At 44.3% G+C, this 21,106-nt stretch overlaps 1 protein-coding gene across 6 annotated transcripts in view; it reads left to right on the top strand.

Annotated features, from left to right (window-relative positions):
- The first annotated feature begins 213 nt into the window (after window positions 1-213).
- LOC144680990 (sodium/calcium exchanger 1-like) overlaps window positions 214-21,106 on the top strand; it is a 336,456-nt gene continuing 315,563 nt past the window's right edge. For 4 of the 6 annotated variants that reach the window (XM_078542630.1, XM_078542629.1, XM_078542628.1 and 1 more), the window contains exons 1-2: window positions 214-299; window positions 11,418-13,527. In XM_078542630.1, the coding sequence (XP_078398756.1) occupies window positions 11,441-13,527 (2,087 nt within the window). In that variant the 5' untranslated portion in view covers window positions 214-299; window positions 11,418-11,440. Of the gene's footprint in view, window positions 300-637; window positions 1,833-10,618; window positions 10,705-11,417; window positions 13,528-21,106 lie in introns of those variants that run through there. The other 2 variants (XM_078542627.1, XM_078542626.1) reach the window with 2 other exon arrangements.

Here is a 21,106-nt window from a genome sequence, read left to right as displayed (position 1 = left end):
TAGTTGTTATTGCTGGAATCCGTGTTAGCCATAAAGACGTTATCATTCACATGTTGGATCCAGCTAAAGACTGCCAGACAATGCTGTTCAACGGCTCTAAGTTACAGTTGGGAACAGATCCATGTATGGAAGCAAAAGCACAAAACTACAGATAAGCTCAGACAGAGCTATGCAAACCATGTTTAGAGACACTTAAAGGACAAGAATCTTCCCTGATGTCTTTCTGTTAAATTTAGAGAAGCTATCACATGCTGTCTTTTCCCATAAAGCTCCAAACAGGCTGCAGGGACTCTCCCAAGGTAAGCTTTATAAATGTATTTCTTTAACTATGACTTTAATACATCTGGTATTTATTCTATTAACGGCCGTTGAGTCAAGCAATTGCAAGATGCTGTGTAGCTTCAACAGACATAATTACAACAGAAATACTAAATAGTGTTAAGTTAATCAGAAATATAGTTAGAGCGAAGTTAGTGTAAAATGGTGACTGCCATCTTTAAAATGTATTGTGTGCATAGTTAATTAGTAAATATTTGGATCATCCTATTAAGCATCGGTGCCATTGCCCAGACAAAGGTCACAACCAAAAGTAAAATTAAACATAGTGAGGCACTGATCTAAAGAGAGCTGCATTAATGAAATGGGTGTTGTATACTGAACATCTTAACTTTTCCACGGTCAGTCTCAATTCCAGAATTTCTAAATGTCATTTTCATCATTGAAGTTAATTTCCTTCTGAATCTATTCCACTATTCTCCTGTGCAGTACTGAGGGTGTGCTGTATGGTCTGACAAGATGTTAAGCTGAGGCCCTGCCTGCCTGTCCCAGTCATTTGGATGGATAGGGATATTCAAAGGAGGCAGGCAATACTCATTATTCTGGTCGACACATCTTTTTAAGCTAACAGCACCATTAGTAGTTTAGCTAGTCACTTGTCTCCCTTGGTAGTGGAATCTTGCAATGAGCAAAATGATTGTTCCATTTGTCTGCAAATTGCAGTCACTGAACTTCAAGGTCATTAATTCTGCAACAAATGCTTTATAGTATTTTTGAGAAATGTGATAAGAGGCTATGCAAAAGCAAGCTTCTCTCATTGTTCTTGAAGGTATTGACTGAGGTACAGCACAACTAACTCTTGCACAAGTGACCGTTATTCATCTGTGAGCCTAAATATTGATTGTCAGCATTCAAATTAGAGGAGTATTGATTTTGCATTGGTGAAGTTGCCCAGATGAGGTAATTACAAAAAAGTGAGACGAAACATAACAAAGGTGATTACGTAATTCAGGCTAAAATTACATCCAGGTCCAATTCTGCCCTGACCCAAAGTGCACTTCTACATACTTTCAGGAGGAAAAACTGCATAATGATCAAGAAGCCTGAAGGTTGAGCAATCTTCCTTTCCCTAATCCAGGACTGCTGAGAGATTGTAGCACCTCCAGATAATACCGTTGACAATGTTATTGCTCGATCGATTGGTGTTTCACATTTATGAAAACCAGCAAGTTGAAATTAAATACTGGGAAAATATATAATGGCTATCTCACTGTGAGACCCCGCTTATTGTGATAACGGAATTGAGGATAACTATTTCCATTCAGGTCTCACAATTCATATGCCTTGGGCTGCGTTGTTGTACTGTGATGGACTGTACAGTAGGTCACTTAAATGAAAGGAAGGCAAAATCCTATTACTGCACACAATTTGTTCACAAGCATAAGAATTTGAAAAAAAACATACCGCCTGAAGAGAAAAAAACGGCATTATTTAAAACGAGTGAGAAAGCAAAATCACAGCAACAGGACCTTCGAAAGGGAAGCGAAAAGACTGGGGTGAGACTTTTGGACAGTTTGCAAAATAATGAATTGTGCAATAATCGAACCACAATTACAGTAACTTGAGTTCCCATAAAGCCATGTGAGCTGGCTAATTAAACGTCACTCAGATGATGATTGCGGTAAGGCTGGAGCTTCCAGTCCCTGTGCCTTTAACCTGGAGCAATTAATGCCTTCTCGGGTTTCGGCAAGAAAGATTCCCGTTTTAGTGAAACAAAGTGCACCAGATCCTGCACAAGCAAGCCGGATCACGTGCATGTTTTAAACAGCTAGTTCAGGAAGGGTGGGTTTTCTAACTGCACATATCATACACCTTTTAATTGTTTAGCAGTCCGCAGTTCACCGCCTATATAGGTATTGATAGAACGTGCAGTCTATCCCTGAGTTCAAAGTTGTAGTAATTCGCAGGTCTGCCAGGGGGCATAGCATTAAGCTTTTGTGTTCAATGTCATCGCCCCGCCGTTGCATCAATCCAGGAGCAGGATTTTAAATGTCATCAGGTGTTGCAATTGTTTGATGCTTTGGAGAAATGAAATTTATGCCTGTTAAACAAGCAGCCGTAAACAGGTTAAAAAAAAAAACTACCGCCTCGATGTGGGATGACGTTAAGTCATCCTGGGATTTGTCAGTTTCGTAGGAATTTAGGACGAGTTGATTACGGCGAAGTCCGGTTTGTATGGTCTATTTTTGACTGTGCGGGAAGTTCAGAAGTATTAGGCTTGCGCACGAACCACTCGACGAGTAATTAAAAGGACATTTCAATAAATAAATAAATATTTTGCAAGGCAATTAAAATCCGCTTCGGGTACCCTATACAGTGGCAGGCGATTGGGTAGGTCACCACATGCTTATTGCGTTGAAATGATTTCCCTGTCATACCTAAATCCTTTCAAAGGTTGACTTGCGAATTCATAAATATATGGCAAAAGTTAATGTACAGTCAATCGACCAAAAAAGATACTTCATAAGGTTGACAGTTTGAATGCACAATGCGACATTTATGTAATAAATATCGGGAACGATCTTTTAATGCATTTTTTTGACGAGAAAGAACAGCCTTTCGTATAGCGCCTTTCACGACCCGTCAGAAAGGATTTCACAGCCAATAAAAGTGTATTATTTGCTATAATACAGGAAACCAGTATACTACAGTTAAACCAATTACAATAAAAACAGCTTGGGCTCAAAAATTAAGGCTGACACTCAATGCAGTCCTGAGGGAGTGCTGCATTGGCGGGGGGTGCCATCTTTCGGGTGAGGGGTTAAATCGAAGCTCCATTTGTCCTCTCAGATGAAAATAAAGAATCTCATGACACTATTTGGAAGAAGAGCAGGGGAGTTAGCCCCAGTCTCCTGGCCAATATTTATGCCTCAACTAACATCACAATAACAGATTATCTGATTATTGTCACATTGCTGTTTGTGGGAGTTTGCTGTGTACAAATTGGCTGCCTCGTTTCCTACATTATACAGTGACTAGACTTCAAAAGTTCTTCACTGGCTACAAAGCACTTTGGGAAGTTTTGTGGTTACAAAAGGCGCTATATAAATGCAAGCATCCCCTCTCTCTCCTCCCCCCTCAACCCCCACACACAAACAGCAAGTATAAAATTTATCAGATTTAACATTGCAGGTATTGGTTAGGTAGGACAACTCCCCTGTTCTTCAAATAGTGCCAAGGGATAGTTCACTTCCACCTCAAAGAGCAGACAGGGCCTTGGTCTTAGTAAAAACGCAACACATCCCACAGCGCAGCATCCTCTCAGTACTGCACTGGATGTCCCGAGAGTGGAGCTTGAAACTGCAGCCTTTAGGCATGAGAGGAGGGAGTGTCATAGCAAACAATTTGAACAAAAACACACTTCCATAGACTTTAGAGCCATTTGTATAGTGTCCAGGAAACAGTATTTTGCTCAAAACACCATCCATTTTAAGAAATTAATGCAAGCAAGAGCATTTTGTCTTGACATTTTTGACCGTTGTTTGAAGGGAGTGCAGTTTACTGGAGTCAGAGGCTTTGGGTGGACACTTAGTCCGGCCTGAATCGGTTTCCCCTTCGCTCTTGTCTTCCGAAAGGGGGGTGGTGGGTTGGAGGCTATTGGGAATACTTCTATAATTTCATTTAGCAATCTGGAATTGTACAGTGCTTCTTGGCGATGTCCTGAGAGGAGGCTAGCAGGGAGCGAGACCCGACTTAATGGTCTCGATGCAGGTAAAGATATCCAAATAATCAATTTTAGACAAAAAGGGTCAAAGGATATACTTGGCAGTCTATTATTTCATATATTTGAGTCGAGTACTTTAAACCTTCTCTTATAGTCTCTCCTTCAGTTAACTCCCCTCCCCTTCACTGACTGGCAACATTGAGAGAAATAGTGCAAACATCTTCCCTCTAATATTACAACGCTACAAAGCACAGCAGTTACTGTACAACCCCAGTAAATTATACAAGGTATTGTAGATATAATCAGCTCAGAAAATATTGGAACATTTAATGTTTCATTGTATTTTGGGTAGATACATTTGACATACTCTACATATTCTCAAATATTCCTGTTTGGCGCTGGTACAGAAGTCACATCAGCTTTGCAACTTTTTTACGGTAAGCTTGTTTGCGTTTGAAAGGTGCGGTCACTGATATATCTCAATGTGGCCAAAATTGGATGATGATTTGGCCCCAAGTAGACTGAACGAGAAAGCCACAGCCAGTCCACCAGACCGGCAAGAAACTTGGGGCTACACTTCAAAAGCAACCAAACGCAAAGAAGGATAACGCCTTGTTGAAACCCCAAAAGTCTTCAAAGAGCATGGCTGGTTTAAAGAAGGGAGGCTAACCTGCCCCTAACCACCGTAAATAAAATATTCTTAGAGATTCGTCGCTTCTCGGATGACAGGAAAATCGGAAGTGTTCCAAATGCTGCTGTTACATCATTATTTGATTAAATTTTCAAGAGGTTGCTTAAAATGCAGCCGCTTGACTTGCTTCTCACTATTGTCTACTGACTCAATAGAAAGACATATCTTAAGCAAAGTGATACCAGATAGAAATAGAACAGACAACTGCTTTGTCGCAATGGAAACTAGCATTTGTATTCTGAGGTACATTACCCGTGAACCATTAAGTGTTGGTTAGTGACTTAGAACAAATTAACTACAACTACCAAGCAATGGTGCTATCTTGGATCAAGAGGTGGTTTTAAGGCATTAAAACATACTCGATAACTGTTTACATTTTCAGCACGCTGGAGCCTGAAAATTTGTTACAGCGGTGGCCCATTGTTCACGTGAACACATATACAGTGCAACCTTATAGGAAATTGAAATGCGGATGCAAATGATTTGATCCATATAGAGGCTGGTTTTCACTCCAATTTTATCCTGATATACTGCACATGGCACCAGAAGCCTCAGAATAGTGTGAGGTAATGAAGTAACGGAGAGGGTTCATGAACGTTGATGCTGTGTATCTGGACTTTCAAGGGTGTTTGATGAGATACCTTTGACTAGGTTTATTAGCAAAATTGGAATTAAAGGAATGGAAGCCGCGTGAATATAAAATTTGCTAAGAGACAGAACGTAGAGAGCTGTAGTGAATACTTGTTTCTTAGGCTTAGGGAAGTATGCAGCGGTGTCCTCCACACGTTCGTATTAGAACGACTAATCGATTTTTTGATATGCATTAACGAACTAGACTTGGGTATACAGGCAATATTTCAACTTTTGGTGGTGACACAAAACCTGTAGATGCACTGAACATTAAGGGGGCTTAGTAGCAAATTTCAGGGGGGGGACATAGTGAGAAAATAGGGAGATGAAATGTAACACAGAGAAATGAGAAGTGGTATATTTTGATAGGAAGAATGAGGAGGTGTAATATAAACTAAGTTATACAGTTTTAAAGGGAGTGCAAGATCAGAGATATCTGCATTTATATACACAAACCTTTGAAGGTGGCAGGACAAGTTGAGAAGGATATTTCAAAAAAACATATGGGGTCCTTGGATTTATAATAGAGTAGAAAAGCAAGGAAGTTATGATAAACCTTCATATATCACTGGCTGGCCCAGCTGTATTATTGCACCCAATCCTAGGTATACTTTAGGAAGGAGGTCAAGGCCTTAGAGGAAAATAATTAAAATCACACCACGGATACAGATTTTTTTCATTTGCTCATGAGACGTGGGGCCACTATCAAGGCCCAGCATTAATTGCCCATCTTTAACTGCCTTTCTGATGGTGGTGAGCCACCTTCTTGAACCACTGGAGGCTGAATGATGTAGGTATATCCAAGCGATGTCAAGGAGGAGTTCCAAGATTGACGGTGAAGGGATGCTGATATATTTCCAAGTCAGGAGGCTGAGTACAAATTAGAACACATGGATAGGGGGGTGGGGGGTTAATACTGGCATGGATTGATGATTGGTTAATGGATAGAAAACAGAGTAGGAATAAATTGGTCGTACAAGCATTCAAAATAGGAGCAGAAGTAGGCCATTCAGCTCCTTGAGCCTGCTCCGCCATTCAATAAGATCATGGCTGATCTGCTTGCATTTCAAATTCCACATTCCCTTCTACCCGATAACCTTTGATTCCCTTGCCTAACAAGAATCTATCTACCTCCGCCTTAGGCAGGGAGTTCCAAAGTTGCACAACCCTCTGAGAGATAAAATGTTTTCCTCATCTCTTCCTAAAAGGGAAGCCTCTCTTTTTAAAGTAGTGCCCTCTTGTTCTGGACTAACTCACAAAAAGAAACATCCTTTCCATGTTCACCTTGTCAATACCGTTCAGGATCTTCTATACTTCAATCAAGTCACCCCTCACTCTTCTAAACTCCAGTGGAAACAAGCCCAGTCTGTTTAACCTTTCCTTCTCAGGTCATTCTCAGGATAGCAGGCTGTGACTGGTGGGGTACTGCAAGGATCAGTTCTTGGGCCCCAGCTGTTCACAACCTATATCAATGATTTGGATGTGAGGACCAAATATAATATTTCCAAGTTTGTGGATGACACAACACTAGCTGTGAATGTGAGTTGTGAGGAGGATGCAGAGGCTTCAAGGGGATTTGGGCAGTCTCAGTGAGTGGGCAAGAATATGGCAGATGGCATTTACTGTGGATAAATGTGAGGTTATCCACTTTGGTAGGAGGAACAGAGGTGCAGAGTATTTCTTAAGTGGTGAGAGATTGGAAACTGTTGATGTCCAAAGCGACCTGGGTGTCATTGTTCATAAGTCACTAAAATCAAACATGCAGGTGTAGCAAGCAATTAGGAAGGCAAATGGTATGCTGGCCTTTATCACAAGCGGATTTGAGTACAGGAGTAAAGATTTCTTGTTTCAATTGTATAGAACCTTGGTGAGACTGCACCTGGAGTATTGTGTACAGTTTTGGTCCCCTTAACCAAGGAAGAATATACTTGCCATAGGGGGAATGCAGCCGAGGGTTCACCAGACTATTTCCCGGGATGGCTGAACTGTCCAATGAGGAGGGATTGAGGAGACTGGACCCATATTCTCTAGAGTTTAGAAGAATGAGAGGTAATCTCATTGAAAGTTGCAACATTCTTAAGGAGCCAGACTGGGTAGATAGAGAAAGGATGTTTCCCCTGGCTGGAGGGTCTAGAACCAGGGGACACAGTCTTAGAATAAGAGGTAGGCCATTTAGCACTGATATGAGGAGGAATTTATTCACTGAGTAGTAGTAGTAGTAGTTTCAATAGCGTGGGAAAATGGCATTGTGGTAGACGATCAGCCATGTTCTATTCTAGTTGAATAGCGGAGCAAGTTCAAGGGGTTGAATGGCCTAGTGCAATGTTCCTATGTATGTGACTTGGAGGAGAACTTGCAGGTGATGTTCTCGTATGCCTGCTGCACTTGCTTTTCTGGATGGTAAATGTTGCAGGTTTGGAAGATGCTGACAAAAGAAACCAGGACAAGTTGCTACAGTGCATCTTGTAGATGGTACACACAACTGCGGCAATGTGCTGATAGTGGAGCGAATTAATATTTAAGGTGATAGATGGGAAGCCATTCAAGTGGGCTGCTTTGTCTTTGTTGGTGTCAAACTTGTATGTTTTTTTTAGCTGGACTCATCTAAGCAGGTGTGAAGTGTTCCGTTAGACTCCTGACTTGTTTGTAGGTGGTGGAAAGGATTTGGGAAGTCAGTAGATGAGTTACTCAATGCAGAATTCCTAATCTGTGACATATTCCTGTAGCCACAGCATTAATGTGGCTCTTGCAGTTAAGTTTCTGGTCAATGGTGACCCCCAAGATATTGATGTTGGGTCTTCCAGTGACAGTAATGGTGTTGAATGTCAAAGGAGGTGGTTAGCTTCTCTCTTGCTGGTGACTGTCATTGCTTGACACTTGTGTGGTGTGAATGTAGCTTGTCACACATTAGTCCAAGCCTGAATGCTGTGCAGGTCTTGCTGCATTTGGGCACAAGCTGCTTTATTAACTGTCAGTTGCAAATGGAACTGAATGCAATTTTCCGCAAACATCCCCACTTCTGACCTTAGATGGAGGGCAGGCCATTAATAAAGTTGGTTTGACCCAGGGTACTGCCCTGAGGAGCTCCTGAAACCATGTATTGGGACTGAGATGATTTCCCCCAACAACCATAACCACATTCCACATACTAGGTATAACTCTAGCCAGTGGAGAGCTTTCCCAAATTCCCATTAACTTTAGTTACATGGAGAGACAAGAGAAGCTGGGGCTGTTCTCCTTTAAATAAAGAAATTTAAGAAACTTCTAAGTCCTGAAGAGTTTTGAAATGAGGAAAAATTGTTTCAGTGGTCGAATTGTCGGTAACTGCAGAACACAGTGAACCAGAAGTGAGATGCCATGCTTTTTATGCAGCTACCCGCTATGATTTAGAATGTGAGGCCTGCAAGGGCAATGGAAACAAATTAAAAAATAACTTTATAAAGGAAATTGGATAAATTCTTGAACAATTTGCAAAGCTGAAGGGCAGGTGAAAGGGACTAATTGGAGGCTTTTGAACAGCCAGCATTGACACAATGGGTCGAATGGAATGTCAGCCTTGATTATGCGCTCAAGTCTTTGAAGTGGCACTTGAGCCCAGTCATCTATCTTGAAGGAGAGAAGCTACCACTGAGCCATGGTAACACTTAACTGTAGTTATATATGTGTATACGTAAACAATAAGATATTGGACACATATTGCGGGACAATAGTTTTCATGTAGCAATGACATGCCTACCAACCATTGTGATTTTCCTAAAATGCATATTTGAATTGTGCATAGGTTAACTACCCGTACGAAATTAAATAACTTCAATAAATCAATGCTATCATGGAACACTCTGGGTTTTGACTTTGCCTGAATGGTTTTGATAAAAGAAAGAGCATGGAGCTTGAAGTTTGCTTTTATCAGGAGCAATTTGCTGGTCCTGAACTGTTATTCCCTGGGTACTAAACTTGAAGGACAGGAAACCACTGACTGCATCTATTCAGTAAAAGTTCCTATAGTACATAAATCAAGTCTCCCTTGATGTACTGATGCTCCTTTCATCATCAAATAGGCCTTCCTTTTTATTGTATTCCTTCAATTTCTAATAACACAAGAACTCTGCGAGGCACAAGGTATTAATGAAATAGTGTCCCTTGCAGTATTTGGAAACATGCTTCAAGGGCAAATAAAAATGAGATGCCGTCGTGGTCTAATATGACAGCTACTGGAAGTACAATTTAGTTTCTAGAGTTACTGGTCCGTGGAGAGAAATTAAAGTAATGCAGACCACGGTACAATAATAGCAACAATTTATTGATTGGTACTACATTTATTGTAAATGTACATTACTGGATCCAAGACTCCCAGTAATAAAGTCCTTAGCAAATATGTCCAAGGTTACAAACGTGCATGCATGTTTGATGCACAAGAATATTTCCTAACGTACACAGGTATAAAGGTAATTAAGTCAAAATGGAATTAAATAGCAGAAATGAATTTTCAGTCTGATTTCTTAATCCATACATCACAACTGTAGAGACACCAATTTGAGACAGTTTACTTTCCAAATTTGTAAGATTTTATTCCTGCCTGTAAATGGAAGCGCATGGGAGACGATACTTTATTGTTTTAGAGGTAGGCGTATCATAGTAATATCAGAAAGAGACAATAAAAACGACAGACCTCCAACATTACTCCAGGTGTCTGAAATCATTCCGTAGCTCACCATTAATTATACAAGAAAGCACGATATGCGTATTCATTGCGCTAAATATGGGCTTGCCCGTTTTCTGAAGAACGCAGAAGGTTCTCTTGTTCTTTAAAAAAAAAACCCCGCTTTATTGCTGAAGCATTTCCTTTTCTCGATTTCTCTTCCCTAAGCTGAGTAGAAACCGTTCCTCTTTAAGGCGGCCAGCAGATGATCAATGAAGTAGGTGGGTCGCACGGAGATAAGACTACTGGCAAGAAGCCCATGATGCACTGCAAGCCTGGGCTTTCTCACGATCAGAAATCGGAAAATAGTAATTGCCTTAGACATCCGTAGTGCTTGGGTTCCACAGTACTCAGACGCTTGGTGACCATACTGGTTATATTACGCGAAAATGCTCTACGCATAATAATGAAAACATAATGCGGAGAAACTTTGACCATTCCACATCTGCTAGGCTTCATCTCGGCTTCCTACTTTCTTCAATAACCATCAATATTTTGTCTGGTTATGAAGCTGCACGGTAGACTCTACGGCTGGGAGTAAGAGCGAAATCTAGCAGATTTAACTGTAGCTCGCTTCCCTAAATACTATCATGGTAAAGACGTTCCGCTTCTGATTTGCAAGAAAGGCGAAGGGAAGGGTTGACGGACGTCAGATCCAGGAATCACCACCGACTGAACGCTGTGGTATGTTCAATTTGGCTTGTATAAAATGTAGCTGGTGTTTTTTTAAAAAAAAATGTAAAGTGGTTCTTTTCTCATTCATTTCAAATAATTAAACGTTTTCTGTACAGCAAATACAAAATCGACAGATGTCCGAGACTAGAGTTACAGCACTCACTTTCTGTTAATTCTTTTAAAATAGAAAACGGATGCATGCATGGAAAATATATTGCCACGCTGAAGTGTGTTTAAAATATAGTAAAGGGGAAAAGACACGGCTGTGTAGAGTGCAACAAAAGTGGCATGGAAAATTAAAATGAACTAATTGATTAGCGTGGAAAGGAAAGCCCGGCACATTTATACTCCTTGTTGCAACATATTGAAACTGACGTTTGTGACTTTGGTCATATTTTAGCAATTAATGTCACTTATGTCTTACGAATATCTTGATTCCTCTCTCGGTATCTGAGGCTTAAGTGACGCAGGGACTTGCATTCTTAAACAAGATTCCTGAAGGCACTCAGAAAATGTAAGGGAAATTTTATATCCTAATGTAACTGATGCTGCCATAAGAGCACCACCAGGTAAGCTTAAGTGGTTGTCTGTCTGTACCACCATGTTTTTTTTAAAAAATCAGTAGCATCCCCTTCAATGGGATAATGAACGGAAGGTCTTACTAGCATTGCTCTTGCTGTATGAATAGCAGAAATTCACTATGTTTTTTTCTACATTTTTAGACTAAGAGCCTGGAAACCTGTCAATGATCATCATGACGAGGTGGTGGAAAGCGGCGCCCTGTTCCTATGTGGTGAACGCTGGGTTTATGCTGGTGGTGGTTCTCCTGACTTGCATTCAACAAGTCCAAGCGAGCGAGCAAGTGCCCAACGTGGAGGCCAACGCCTCGGCCAAGTCGTGCGGGGGCTCCTACAAGTGCAACGAGGGGGTGATCCTGCCCATCTGGTACCCCCAGGACCCCTCGGTGGGCGACAAGGTGGCCAGGGCCATCGTCTACTTCGTGGCCATGATCTACATGTTCCTGGGCGTCTCCATCATCGCCGACCGCTTCATGTCGTCCATCGAGGTGATCACCTCGCAGGAGCGGGAGATCACGGTGAAGAAGCCCAACGGCGAGACCACCACCACCACGGTGCGGCTGTGGAACGAGACCGTGTCCAACCTGACGCTGATGGCGCTGGGCTCGTCGGCGCCGGAGATCCTGCTGTCGGTCATCGAGGTGTGCGGCCACGGCTTCCGGGCCGGCGAGCTGGGCCCCAGCACCATCGTGGGCAGCGCCGCCTTCAACACCTTCGTGATCATCGCCATCTGCGTGCACGTGGTGCCGGACGGCGAGATCCGCCGCATCAAGCACCTGCGGGTCTTCTTCGTCACGGCCGCCTGGAGCATCTTCGCCTACGCCTGGCTCTACCTGATCCTGGCCGTCATCTCGCCCGGCGTGGTGGAGCTGTGGGAGAGCCTGCTCACCTTCTTCTTCTTCCCGGTCTGCGTGGTCTTCGCCTGGGTGGCCGACCGCCGCCTCCTCTTCTACAAGTACATGTACAAGAAGTACCGCGCCGGCCGCCACCGCGCCATCATCGTCGAGACCGAGGCCGAGCGGCCCAGGCCCGCCCCCGGCTCCGGCTCCCGCGCCGCCTCGTCCTCGTCCAAGGTGGACATCGAGATGGACGGTAAGATGCTCAACTCGCTGCAGGAGGCCGCCGGCGGCGCCTCGTCCTCCCCCGCTGCTGCTGCTGCTGCTGGGCCCGAGGCCACCCTGGACGGGGCCGGAGCCGCCGCCGCCTCCGCCAGGGACCAGGAGGAGGAGTCGAGGCGGGAGATGGCCCGCATCCTGAAGGAGCTGAAGCAGAAGCACCCGGACAAGGAGATGGAGCAGCTGATCGAGCTGGCCAACTACCAGGTGCTGAGCCAGCAGGCCAAGAGCCGGGCCTTCTACCGCATCCAGGCCACCCGCCTCATGATCGGCGCCGGCAACATCCTCAAGCGGCACGCCGCCGACCAGGCCCGCAAGGCCGTCTCCATGCAGGAGGTGCGGCCCGAGGCGGACGAGGGGGGCCCCGTCAGCCGCGTCTACTTCGAGCCGGGCAGCTACCAGTGCCTGGAGAACTGCGGCTCGGTGGCCCTGACCGTGGTGAGGCGGGGCGGCGACCTGACCAACACCGTCACCGTGGACTACCGCACCGAGGACGGCACCGCCAACGCCGGCTCCGACTACGAGTTCACCGAGGGCAGCCTGGTCTTCAAGCCGGGCGAGACGCACAAGGAGATCCTGGTGGGGATTATCGACGACGACATCTTCGAGGAGGACGAGAACTTCTGCGTCCACCTCAGCAACCTGCGCGTGGGCCTGGGCGGCGGCGCGAGCGGGAGCGGGAACCAGCAGCCGGCCGTTGCGTCTGCGCCTGCGTCCGGGCCGGGCACGGCTACCGCGCAGGCGCCGTCGCCCAAACCCGTCGGCGGCGTCGACGCCAATGACGCAGCCTCAGTCTCGAGCGCGGCGGCCGGCGCCACCACCAACCCAAGCGCCGCCGCCGCCGCCGCTGCCGCCAATCACGTGGCCGCCTCCGCCGCCGAGATCGCGTGCCTGTGCGCGCCCTCCACCGCCAACGTCACCATCTTCGACGACGACCACGCGGGCATCTTCACCTTCGAGGAGAAGGTGACGCACGTGAGCGAGAGCGTGGGCGTGATGGAGGTGAAGGTCCTGAGGGCGTCGGGAGCCCGCGGCGCCGTCGTGGTGCCCTACCGGACCATCGAGGGCAGCGCCCGGGGAGGCGGCGAGGACTTTGAGGACACGGCCGGGGAGCTGGAGTTCGACAACGACGAGATTGTGTAAGTGACACCCGGGGAGGAGGTACAGGGTGGAGCGGGGCCTTTACCCTCCTTCTCTCACCTTGTCTTCCTTCCCTTCTCTGCTATCCCACTCCCCTCTCTCTCTCTCTCTCTCTGTTTGCCGTCAGTGATGCCATATTATACTGGGCTGAGGAAGTTGGGTTATATTATGTTGGAACCAGTGCATTTATGCTGGCGATGAATCAAATTCACACATTGAATTAATTGTCTTTTCCACCCAAAAGGCAGCAGGGGTGCATTTGCTGTCTCCCCCCCTCCCCCTTTTCAAAGAACACAAAAAATTGTCAGTTGGTGCTGGGCATTATTAAAATGAACTAGAAACATGGCTCAGAACAAAAAAGGGGCATAACCTTTAAAACTGGAGCTAGAACATACAGAGGGGGGTGATGCCAGGGGACACTTCTTCAAACAAAGAGTAGTGAAGATCTGGAACTCTTCCCCCCCCCCCCCCCACACAAAAAGCTGTTGAAGCTGGCTGTCAGTTTAAGACTTCAAAACTGAGATTGCTGGATTTTTTTTGTTAGATAACAGTATTAAAGTATTTGCCAAAACAAACTGGGTACATGGAGTTAAGATAGAGATCAGCCGTGATATAATTGAATGGCGGAGGGGTTGTAGGGCTGAACGGCCCACATGTTTCCCTATGTTTCTTCTGTTCACATATTGCCGAACATTCTACAAAGGAGGGAGAATACTACTAAGTTATTGAAGTTTCACCGTGTCCCTGAATTGTATTTTGTGCAAAGATTTTGCTTTTCTGTTGATGTTTATTGATTGACACTATCACACCATATTACTATTGCAGCCTAAATTAGCTGCATTTGCGAGCTTGACCCAATGTTCATTTGTATCTCTGGGGCAGGGTGGGGGGGAGATTCTGGTGGCAGGGTCAGTTACAGTATCAAAATCTGAATGTAGAGCTTGCCTTTCTTGTCTTGCTGCCCATTCACCAGTCATTATTTCCATTGTGGCTTGGACTCAAACGTTGAAACATCTGATGCCATTTGCATGCACTTTGATGTGATGAGCAACCAATGTTGAACTCAACCAGTAATGGTTAGAATAGGCATTACCGATCATATTTAAAGGGGCAGCCTCCTAAAAAAATTATTGGTTTCTATTTGGAGAGTTGAAGGAGGTTTAATGAGAGTGTTTTCTGTTTTATTTTGTATTTTTTTGCCATCTTATTCCTAGCACAGAGAGGTGCTTGTATTGTTGTAAAATGGATATGGTATTGACCAACTCTTACAAGTTTCAGGAAAAGGAGGAACAGGAATGGCAGCAACAGATTGGCCAGCTTATGTGAGTGGTCCTCGACCCTGCACGGAGTCCAGGAAGGAGGATGGTTGCTTGTAGGAAGCCTTAGCCTACCCATGTGGTCTGCAGCCTAGACTGAGATATTTGTGGCTTAGTGAGGTGCAGCCTAGGAGGGTAACCACTTCTCAATACAGGCCAATCTTCAGAATACAATTCACCTGTAATCCATATAATTTACACTGCATTTTCTGCTGAAGTGATGATCTTGCAGCCATGGATTCCTATGCATCATGGTCATTTGAGGCTGGAAACATTTGTAATGGCAGGCTGCAGTGCATTTCTCTATAAAGCAGTTACTGTTTGTCTAGGCTAATGATTTCATCACATTCCTCATGAACCTCAGGAACTATAGGAACAGGAACATGAATTAGCCATTCAGACAATGAGCCTGTTCCACCATTCAGTTAGATCATGGGTGATCTGTGTCTCAACAACTCTATTCCTCCACCTTTGCTTCATGTTTCTTGATATCCTTCTAATAAGAATCTGTTGATTTTGAAAATGTCAAGTGACCAGGGATTCAAAGCCCTGAGGGTTGCTGATATCACCAACCTTCATGTGGATAATTCATTTCTTGATTTCATTCCTAAATGACCAGCGGAAAGTGATGTGGGTTTTGCAGCCACTGAAGGACTCCTATAAGTATATGGAGTCATCTATTACACATTTGGTCATCAGGACTCCTGCCAATGAATGTAGCATATTCATGAACTGCAGAGGACTTCTCTTCCGTAATATCCAGCTGGTTTTTAGCCGTTGAAAATTGTTCACGCAGTTGTGCACCCACTTTCCAGACAGTTCTTGTGATGCCTACATCCTGCAACAGTCTAGCATTCCACTCGCCTTGAAGAGCAGCACATCCCAGGCTAGTTGACAGGAGATAGTGGATATGCTCTGCAGATCATGACACCAGCGAGGCTCAGAAATAACAGCAGCCACATCTTGAGCACACCAGTTATCAAACAGTGCTGAAACAACAGATCTGCTGCTTGGACCGATTTTGGGCTTTCCGACACCGCAGCCTTGGGAGAATGCCAAGATAATAGTGGTGTGCTCTCTCCTGCGTATCTTTGCTTCTGTTGGCTACAAAAAGAGAACGCTGATGACCTGGAGGATGCAGCAGTGGTGGGAGATCTGCCTATAGCTTGACTTGTATCCACCAACTCAATGACCATCACTTTTCTTCACTTACTCTTTTCCACCTCACCTTTATTCCCCAAGCACAACATCATTTCAGCCAGTCCTTCTACCCTTTAATGCCCTCAGTGATCATCATTCATATACATGCCATCATTCTTTATCAAGGACATAACTACGGCAGAAATCTGCAGACAACACATTAAATAATAGTGTCACAGTTTAATCAAGTTAGCAAATGGCTAAGGAAGTAATAAACATCCAGGTGTCAGTCCAAAATGACATTTTACGATGTTTATCTCCCAGGCTTCCCTTGTGGCTTCAGTGTAGGGAGGGTCGTGGGCAGACAGGGAGACTTTTGTTGCTCAGATGAGGACTTCAAATATGCTCATGCTTGATGACCCACAAAGCTTGGGCTTGAGATAGCCTGTCCACTGACTGCAGCACCTTGGCTGCTGGTGAGACATTCTGGCCCAGCTGGCTTTCTGGCACTATGACAGACTGATGGAGTGCCAGGAGAACAAGTGTGGCGTCATTGTTGGAGAGGGCAACTTGTGCTACGCCATTTGCACCTTGAACCTCTCATGGAATTGCAGCTAAGCACTGTCACCAGCCTACAGGAGAGTTGTTATGCATTTAAAACCCATATTGGTATGTTCCCCCAACCTTTTGAAGGCAATGGAGATGGTGGAGCCCAGAGTCTGAATTGCATCAGTTTGAGCTGTGACCAAAGTTGCTAGTGCTGGTGCCATAGACTCCTGGACAGAGAATGCAGCTGCAGTGTCCATTGGGGTGACCAGATGCTGTTTGATAGACTACTAAATGTTGATGCCTTTTGCCAGAATGCTACAGAAGTTGGAAGTGGACTGCTTGATACTTTCTGACATTGTGTGGCAGCACTTTCTGGCTCTTCAGAGGACCTGTGTCTAGAGTTTGCCCTCCCCTTGTTTGCACTTTCCAATATCACTTGTTCGTACGTAGTAGTGCCAAGTGATTCACAAGAAATAGGAGAAAGAGTGGATCATACGGCCCCTCGAGTCTACTCTGCCATTTAATACGATCATTACTGATCTGCCTCAATTCCATTTTCCTGCCCTCTCCACGTATCCCTAGATTGCCTGAGACACCCAAAACCTGTCAATCTAAGCCTTAAGTGTACTCAACGATGAAGCATCCATAACCCTCAGGGGTAGACAATTCCAAAGGTTCACAACCTCTTAGTGAAGGAATTTCTCCTCTTCTCAGTCCTAATTGACCCCTTATCCTGAGACTGTGAACCCCATTCCAGATTCCCCAGGCAGAGGAATCAGCCTCTCACTGTTTTCCCTGTCAAGTCCCTTCAGAATTTTGCATGTTTCAAGGAGATCACCTCTCATTCTTCAAAATTGCAGAACGTACAGGCCCAATTTACTCTCATCTTAGGATCCAATCTAGTTAGCCTCGTTGTACCACCTACAATGCAAGTATATCCTTCCTTAAATATAGAGACCAAAACTGCAAACCATATTCCAGTAGTGGTCTTGCCAAAGCCTTATCCAATTGTAACAAAACTTCCTTATTGTTATATTCCAGTTCCCTTACAATAAAGGCTAACATCCCATATGCCTCTCTAATTGCTTGCTGTACCTGCATGCCAATTTTTGTGTTCCTTGTATTAATGTACTCAAGTATTCCCGAACATCAACATTTAAAAGTTCTACACCTTTTTAAAAAAAACCTATCTTCTGTTTTTCAATTCTCACTACCAAAGTGAATAACTCCCCACTTCCCCACATTATACTCCATCTCCCACCATGTTATCCACTCACTTAACCTTTCTATATCTCTTGGTTTCCTCTTCACAGCTTACCCTTCACCCTGTGAAGATCCCTTAAATGTACTCTCTCTTCTACTCTGGGTGCCAGTTTCTACGCTGGTGCATCGAAATGACTGAGGAAGTGATGGCACATCATTATGAGGGTGATCCCCCTTCATTTCTTGCAACAAGACCTAAGTCACGGGGTGAACTTGAGAAAAGTGGAAAGGGTTTAGGGCCAGGAACTAATGGGAAAGTGGCACAAAAACTAATACAATTGTGGAAACCTGCTACTGTATGTGTGATTTCTTAACAAAGAGAAAGGGCAAGAGAATTAGGCAGACAGCATGCCGTGCCTGCCGCCCCAGCCTTATTGCTAACCATAATGGTTTGCTTGCTGCCTGCAGCAATTATGTCCAAGGCTTCCTCTTCCAGCTGACTGAGGGCTTGTTAGGAAACCACCTCTCTCCCCACTGCCCGCCGTCCGAGTCTAGTCATTTTCGGGGAAGATAAATGTTGGTAATGTCTCATCTGAGAAAAAGAGATAGCAAGAAATCCCTTTCTTGTTTGGGTAAGATCATTGAACTTTGTATAGCACTGCATCTATGCTCTGGTGTTGTTATTCTCAAACATAACCTTACAGACCTGCTGCATGCAGCACCTTACAGGATGCCAACATCCTGAAGGGGTTACCATTGGCTAGAAACTGAACTGGACTAGCCATATAAAAACTTTGGCTACAATAGCAGGCCAGAGCTAGGAATCCTGTAGCAAGCAACTCACCTCCTGACTCTCCAGAGCCTGTCCACCATCTACAAGGCGCAAGTTATGAGTGTGATGGAATACTCTCCACTTGCCTGGATGAGTATAGCTCCAGTAAGACTTGAGGTTTGACACCATCCAGGACAAAGCAGCCCGCTTGATTGGCACCCAACCCACAAGATTTGCTCCCTCCACCACTGATGCACAGTGGCAGCAGTGTGTACCATCTACAGGATGCACTGCAGGAACTCACCAAGGCTCCTTAGCACCTTCCAAATCTACTACCATCTAGAAGGATAAGGGCAGCAGATAGAAGGGAACACCACCACATGGAAGTTCCCCTCCGAGCCACTCACCATCCTGACTTGGAAATATATTGGCGTTCCTTTACTGTCGCTGGGTCAAAATCCTGGAATTCCCTTCCTAACAGCACTGTGGGTGTACCTACACCACATGGACTGCAGCGGTTCAAGGAGGCAGCTCACCACCACCTTCTCAAGGGCAACTACGGATGGGTAATAATTGCTGGCCCAGCCAGCGAAGCCCACATCCCATGAATGAATAAAAAAAAATCCTTTTGTCAGGAAGAGGTCCTTTCTTCAGATCCTTACCTATCCCATTGGAATCTCCACTGCTGCCTTACTGAACCTGGCAGTCTTAGCAGGAGACATCTATCACAGAAAGTTCCAAATACACTAACATTTTTTTCCAAATTTAAGAGGTCAAAGTTGGCATCAAGGCTGCCAGAAATCTCACTATCCAAAACTGCAAGCTACCTGTCAAAGCTACTAATTTACAGGCAGCTCACTTAGTGGATTTAGATGAGGCCTGACTATCAGAATGATTTGGGCCTCTTGCTACTGACATCAAGCAGGCATCCTGCTCATTACTTACTGGATCTGCAGTACACATGGAAATTCATGTTTGAAAGTGGTGTATTTATAGATTCCTTTTCTCATAGACTCCTTTAAAATGAGTTTGTGTGTGTATACACATAGATTCTATCTGTAATTTATTTACAGACAAATTTATTTAATATAAAATAAATTTATTAACATTTACAGTGGGGCTTGTTGACACTCAGTACGGGCAATAATAAAATATGTTTTATATTATGTACTGGTTTGAAACCATGATAAAAGAAAATGGAATTATTTAATTTCCATTTGACAGGCTGTTTAAAAACATAGTTTCATTATTGAAACACTGTTTTGTGGAAGAATAAATAACACACACACACACAATGTATCAAATACAGAGTTAGCTATTAAGAGCTTGCTCTCGCGGTAGTTCAGCCACACACAAACATAACGTGCAGCACTTTGCTGGCATGTGCAGGCATCACAAACAACTATGTTTGTGTATTTTAACTTTAGAAGTAAGTATTTTCCAGTTCAAAAATGTATGTGTATTAATTGTAAAATGCATTTTCCTTGTTTTTATTGAATAAAAATGGTGCATTTTTGGTAACACATGCTCAATTTATCGCATCATTAAGCTTTTGATTTAAGGTATGCAAATGCAGGAAGCCCGAGTAATTTCTCGTTGTGTGGGGAGAAATGATTGAAGTATGAACTGCGGCTGTCATACCCTTCCTTGTAGCTGTTTCACAGTCAGCATTAGTGGAGAGCAGGTTTGTGCACTGCTTGAAGAATTTCATAACTTCAATACAAAAGTAGCTTCCTTCGACTGCAACTGTTGCTGAAATGTCACCGAGGTCATGAATGATGTTAAATTTGTTGTCCGTTGTGTTGAACAGAAAACACCAACACCTGAAGAAACATTGGCAGGTTGGTGCAGTTCTGTGCAGGCCCTGTTCTGTCATGGAGAAGTCAAGGAGCAGGTGACGATGCTAGCCAGATCAAAGAGAGGAGAAAAGCCAGGAATTACTGATTAGCTGATACTAATCTTCAGTCTTAAATTCCTGAGGATTTAGGAAGGAAGAAATACTAAGGAAAGCTGTATAGTCTTATAGATTGAGGTCCTGGGGAAGATGTTAGGTTGAGTTTTGATTTCGGCATAATGGGGTTATAGGAAAGAGGAAGGACATATTGAATGGTGGACACGAAGGAATAATCATAGGATAACATCATTGAATGGGGTTTCAGCACAGATGGAAAGCCATTAGGCCTGTTGAGTCCGTGTTGGCTTTCTGCAAAAGCAATTTAACTAGTCCTGCTCCCTGGCCCTTTTCCTATAGCCAGCAATTTATTTTTCCCTTCAGGTGTTTATCTCTTGAAAGTTGCAGTTGAATCTGCCACTACAACCCCTACAGGCAATGCATCCCAGATTGTAATGTCTCACTGTGAAAAAGGTGTTTCCTCATCTCACCTTTGGTTCTTTTGCCAATCACTTTAAATCTGTGGCCTCTGGTTCTGAACCCTTCTGCCAATGGAAACAGTTTTCCCCTATCTACTTTGTCTAGACCCCCATGATTTTGAACACCTGTATCAAATCTCTTTTCAACCTTTCTTCTCCAAGGAGAACAGCCCCAGATTCTCCAGTCTATCCACGTACCTGAAGTCCCTCATTCTTGGAACCATTCTG

The sequence above is a fragment of the Cetorhinus maximus genome, chromosome 5, assembly GCF_964194155.1.
Source record: "Cetorhinus maximus chromosome 5, sCetMax3.hap1.1, whole genome shotgun sequence".
NCBI lineage: Eukaryota > Metazoa > Chordata > Chondrichthyes > Lamniformes > Cetorhinidae > Cetorhinus > Cetorhinus maximus.
This window is presented reverse-complemented; position numbering and strand designations above follow the sequence as displayed.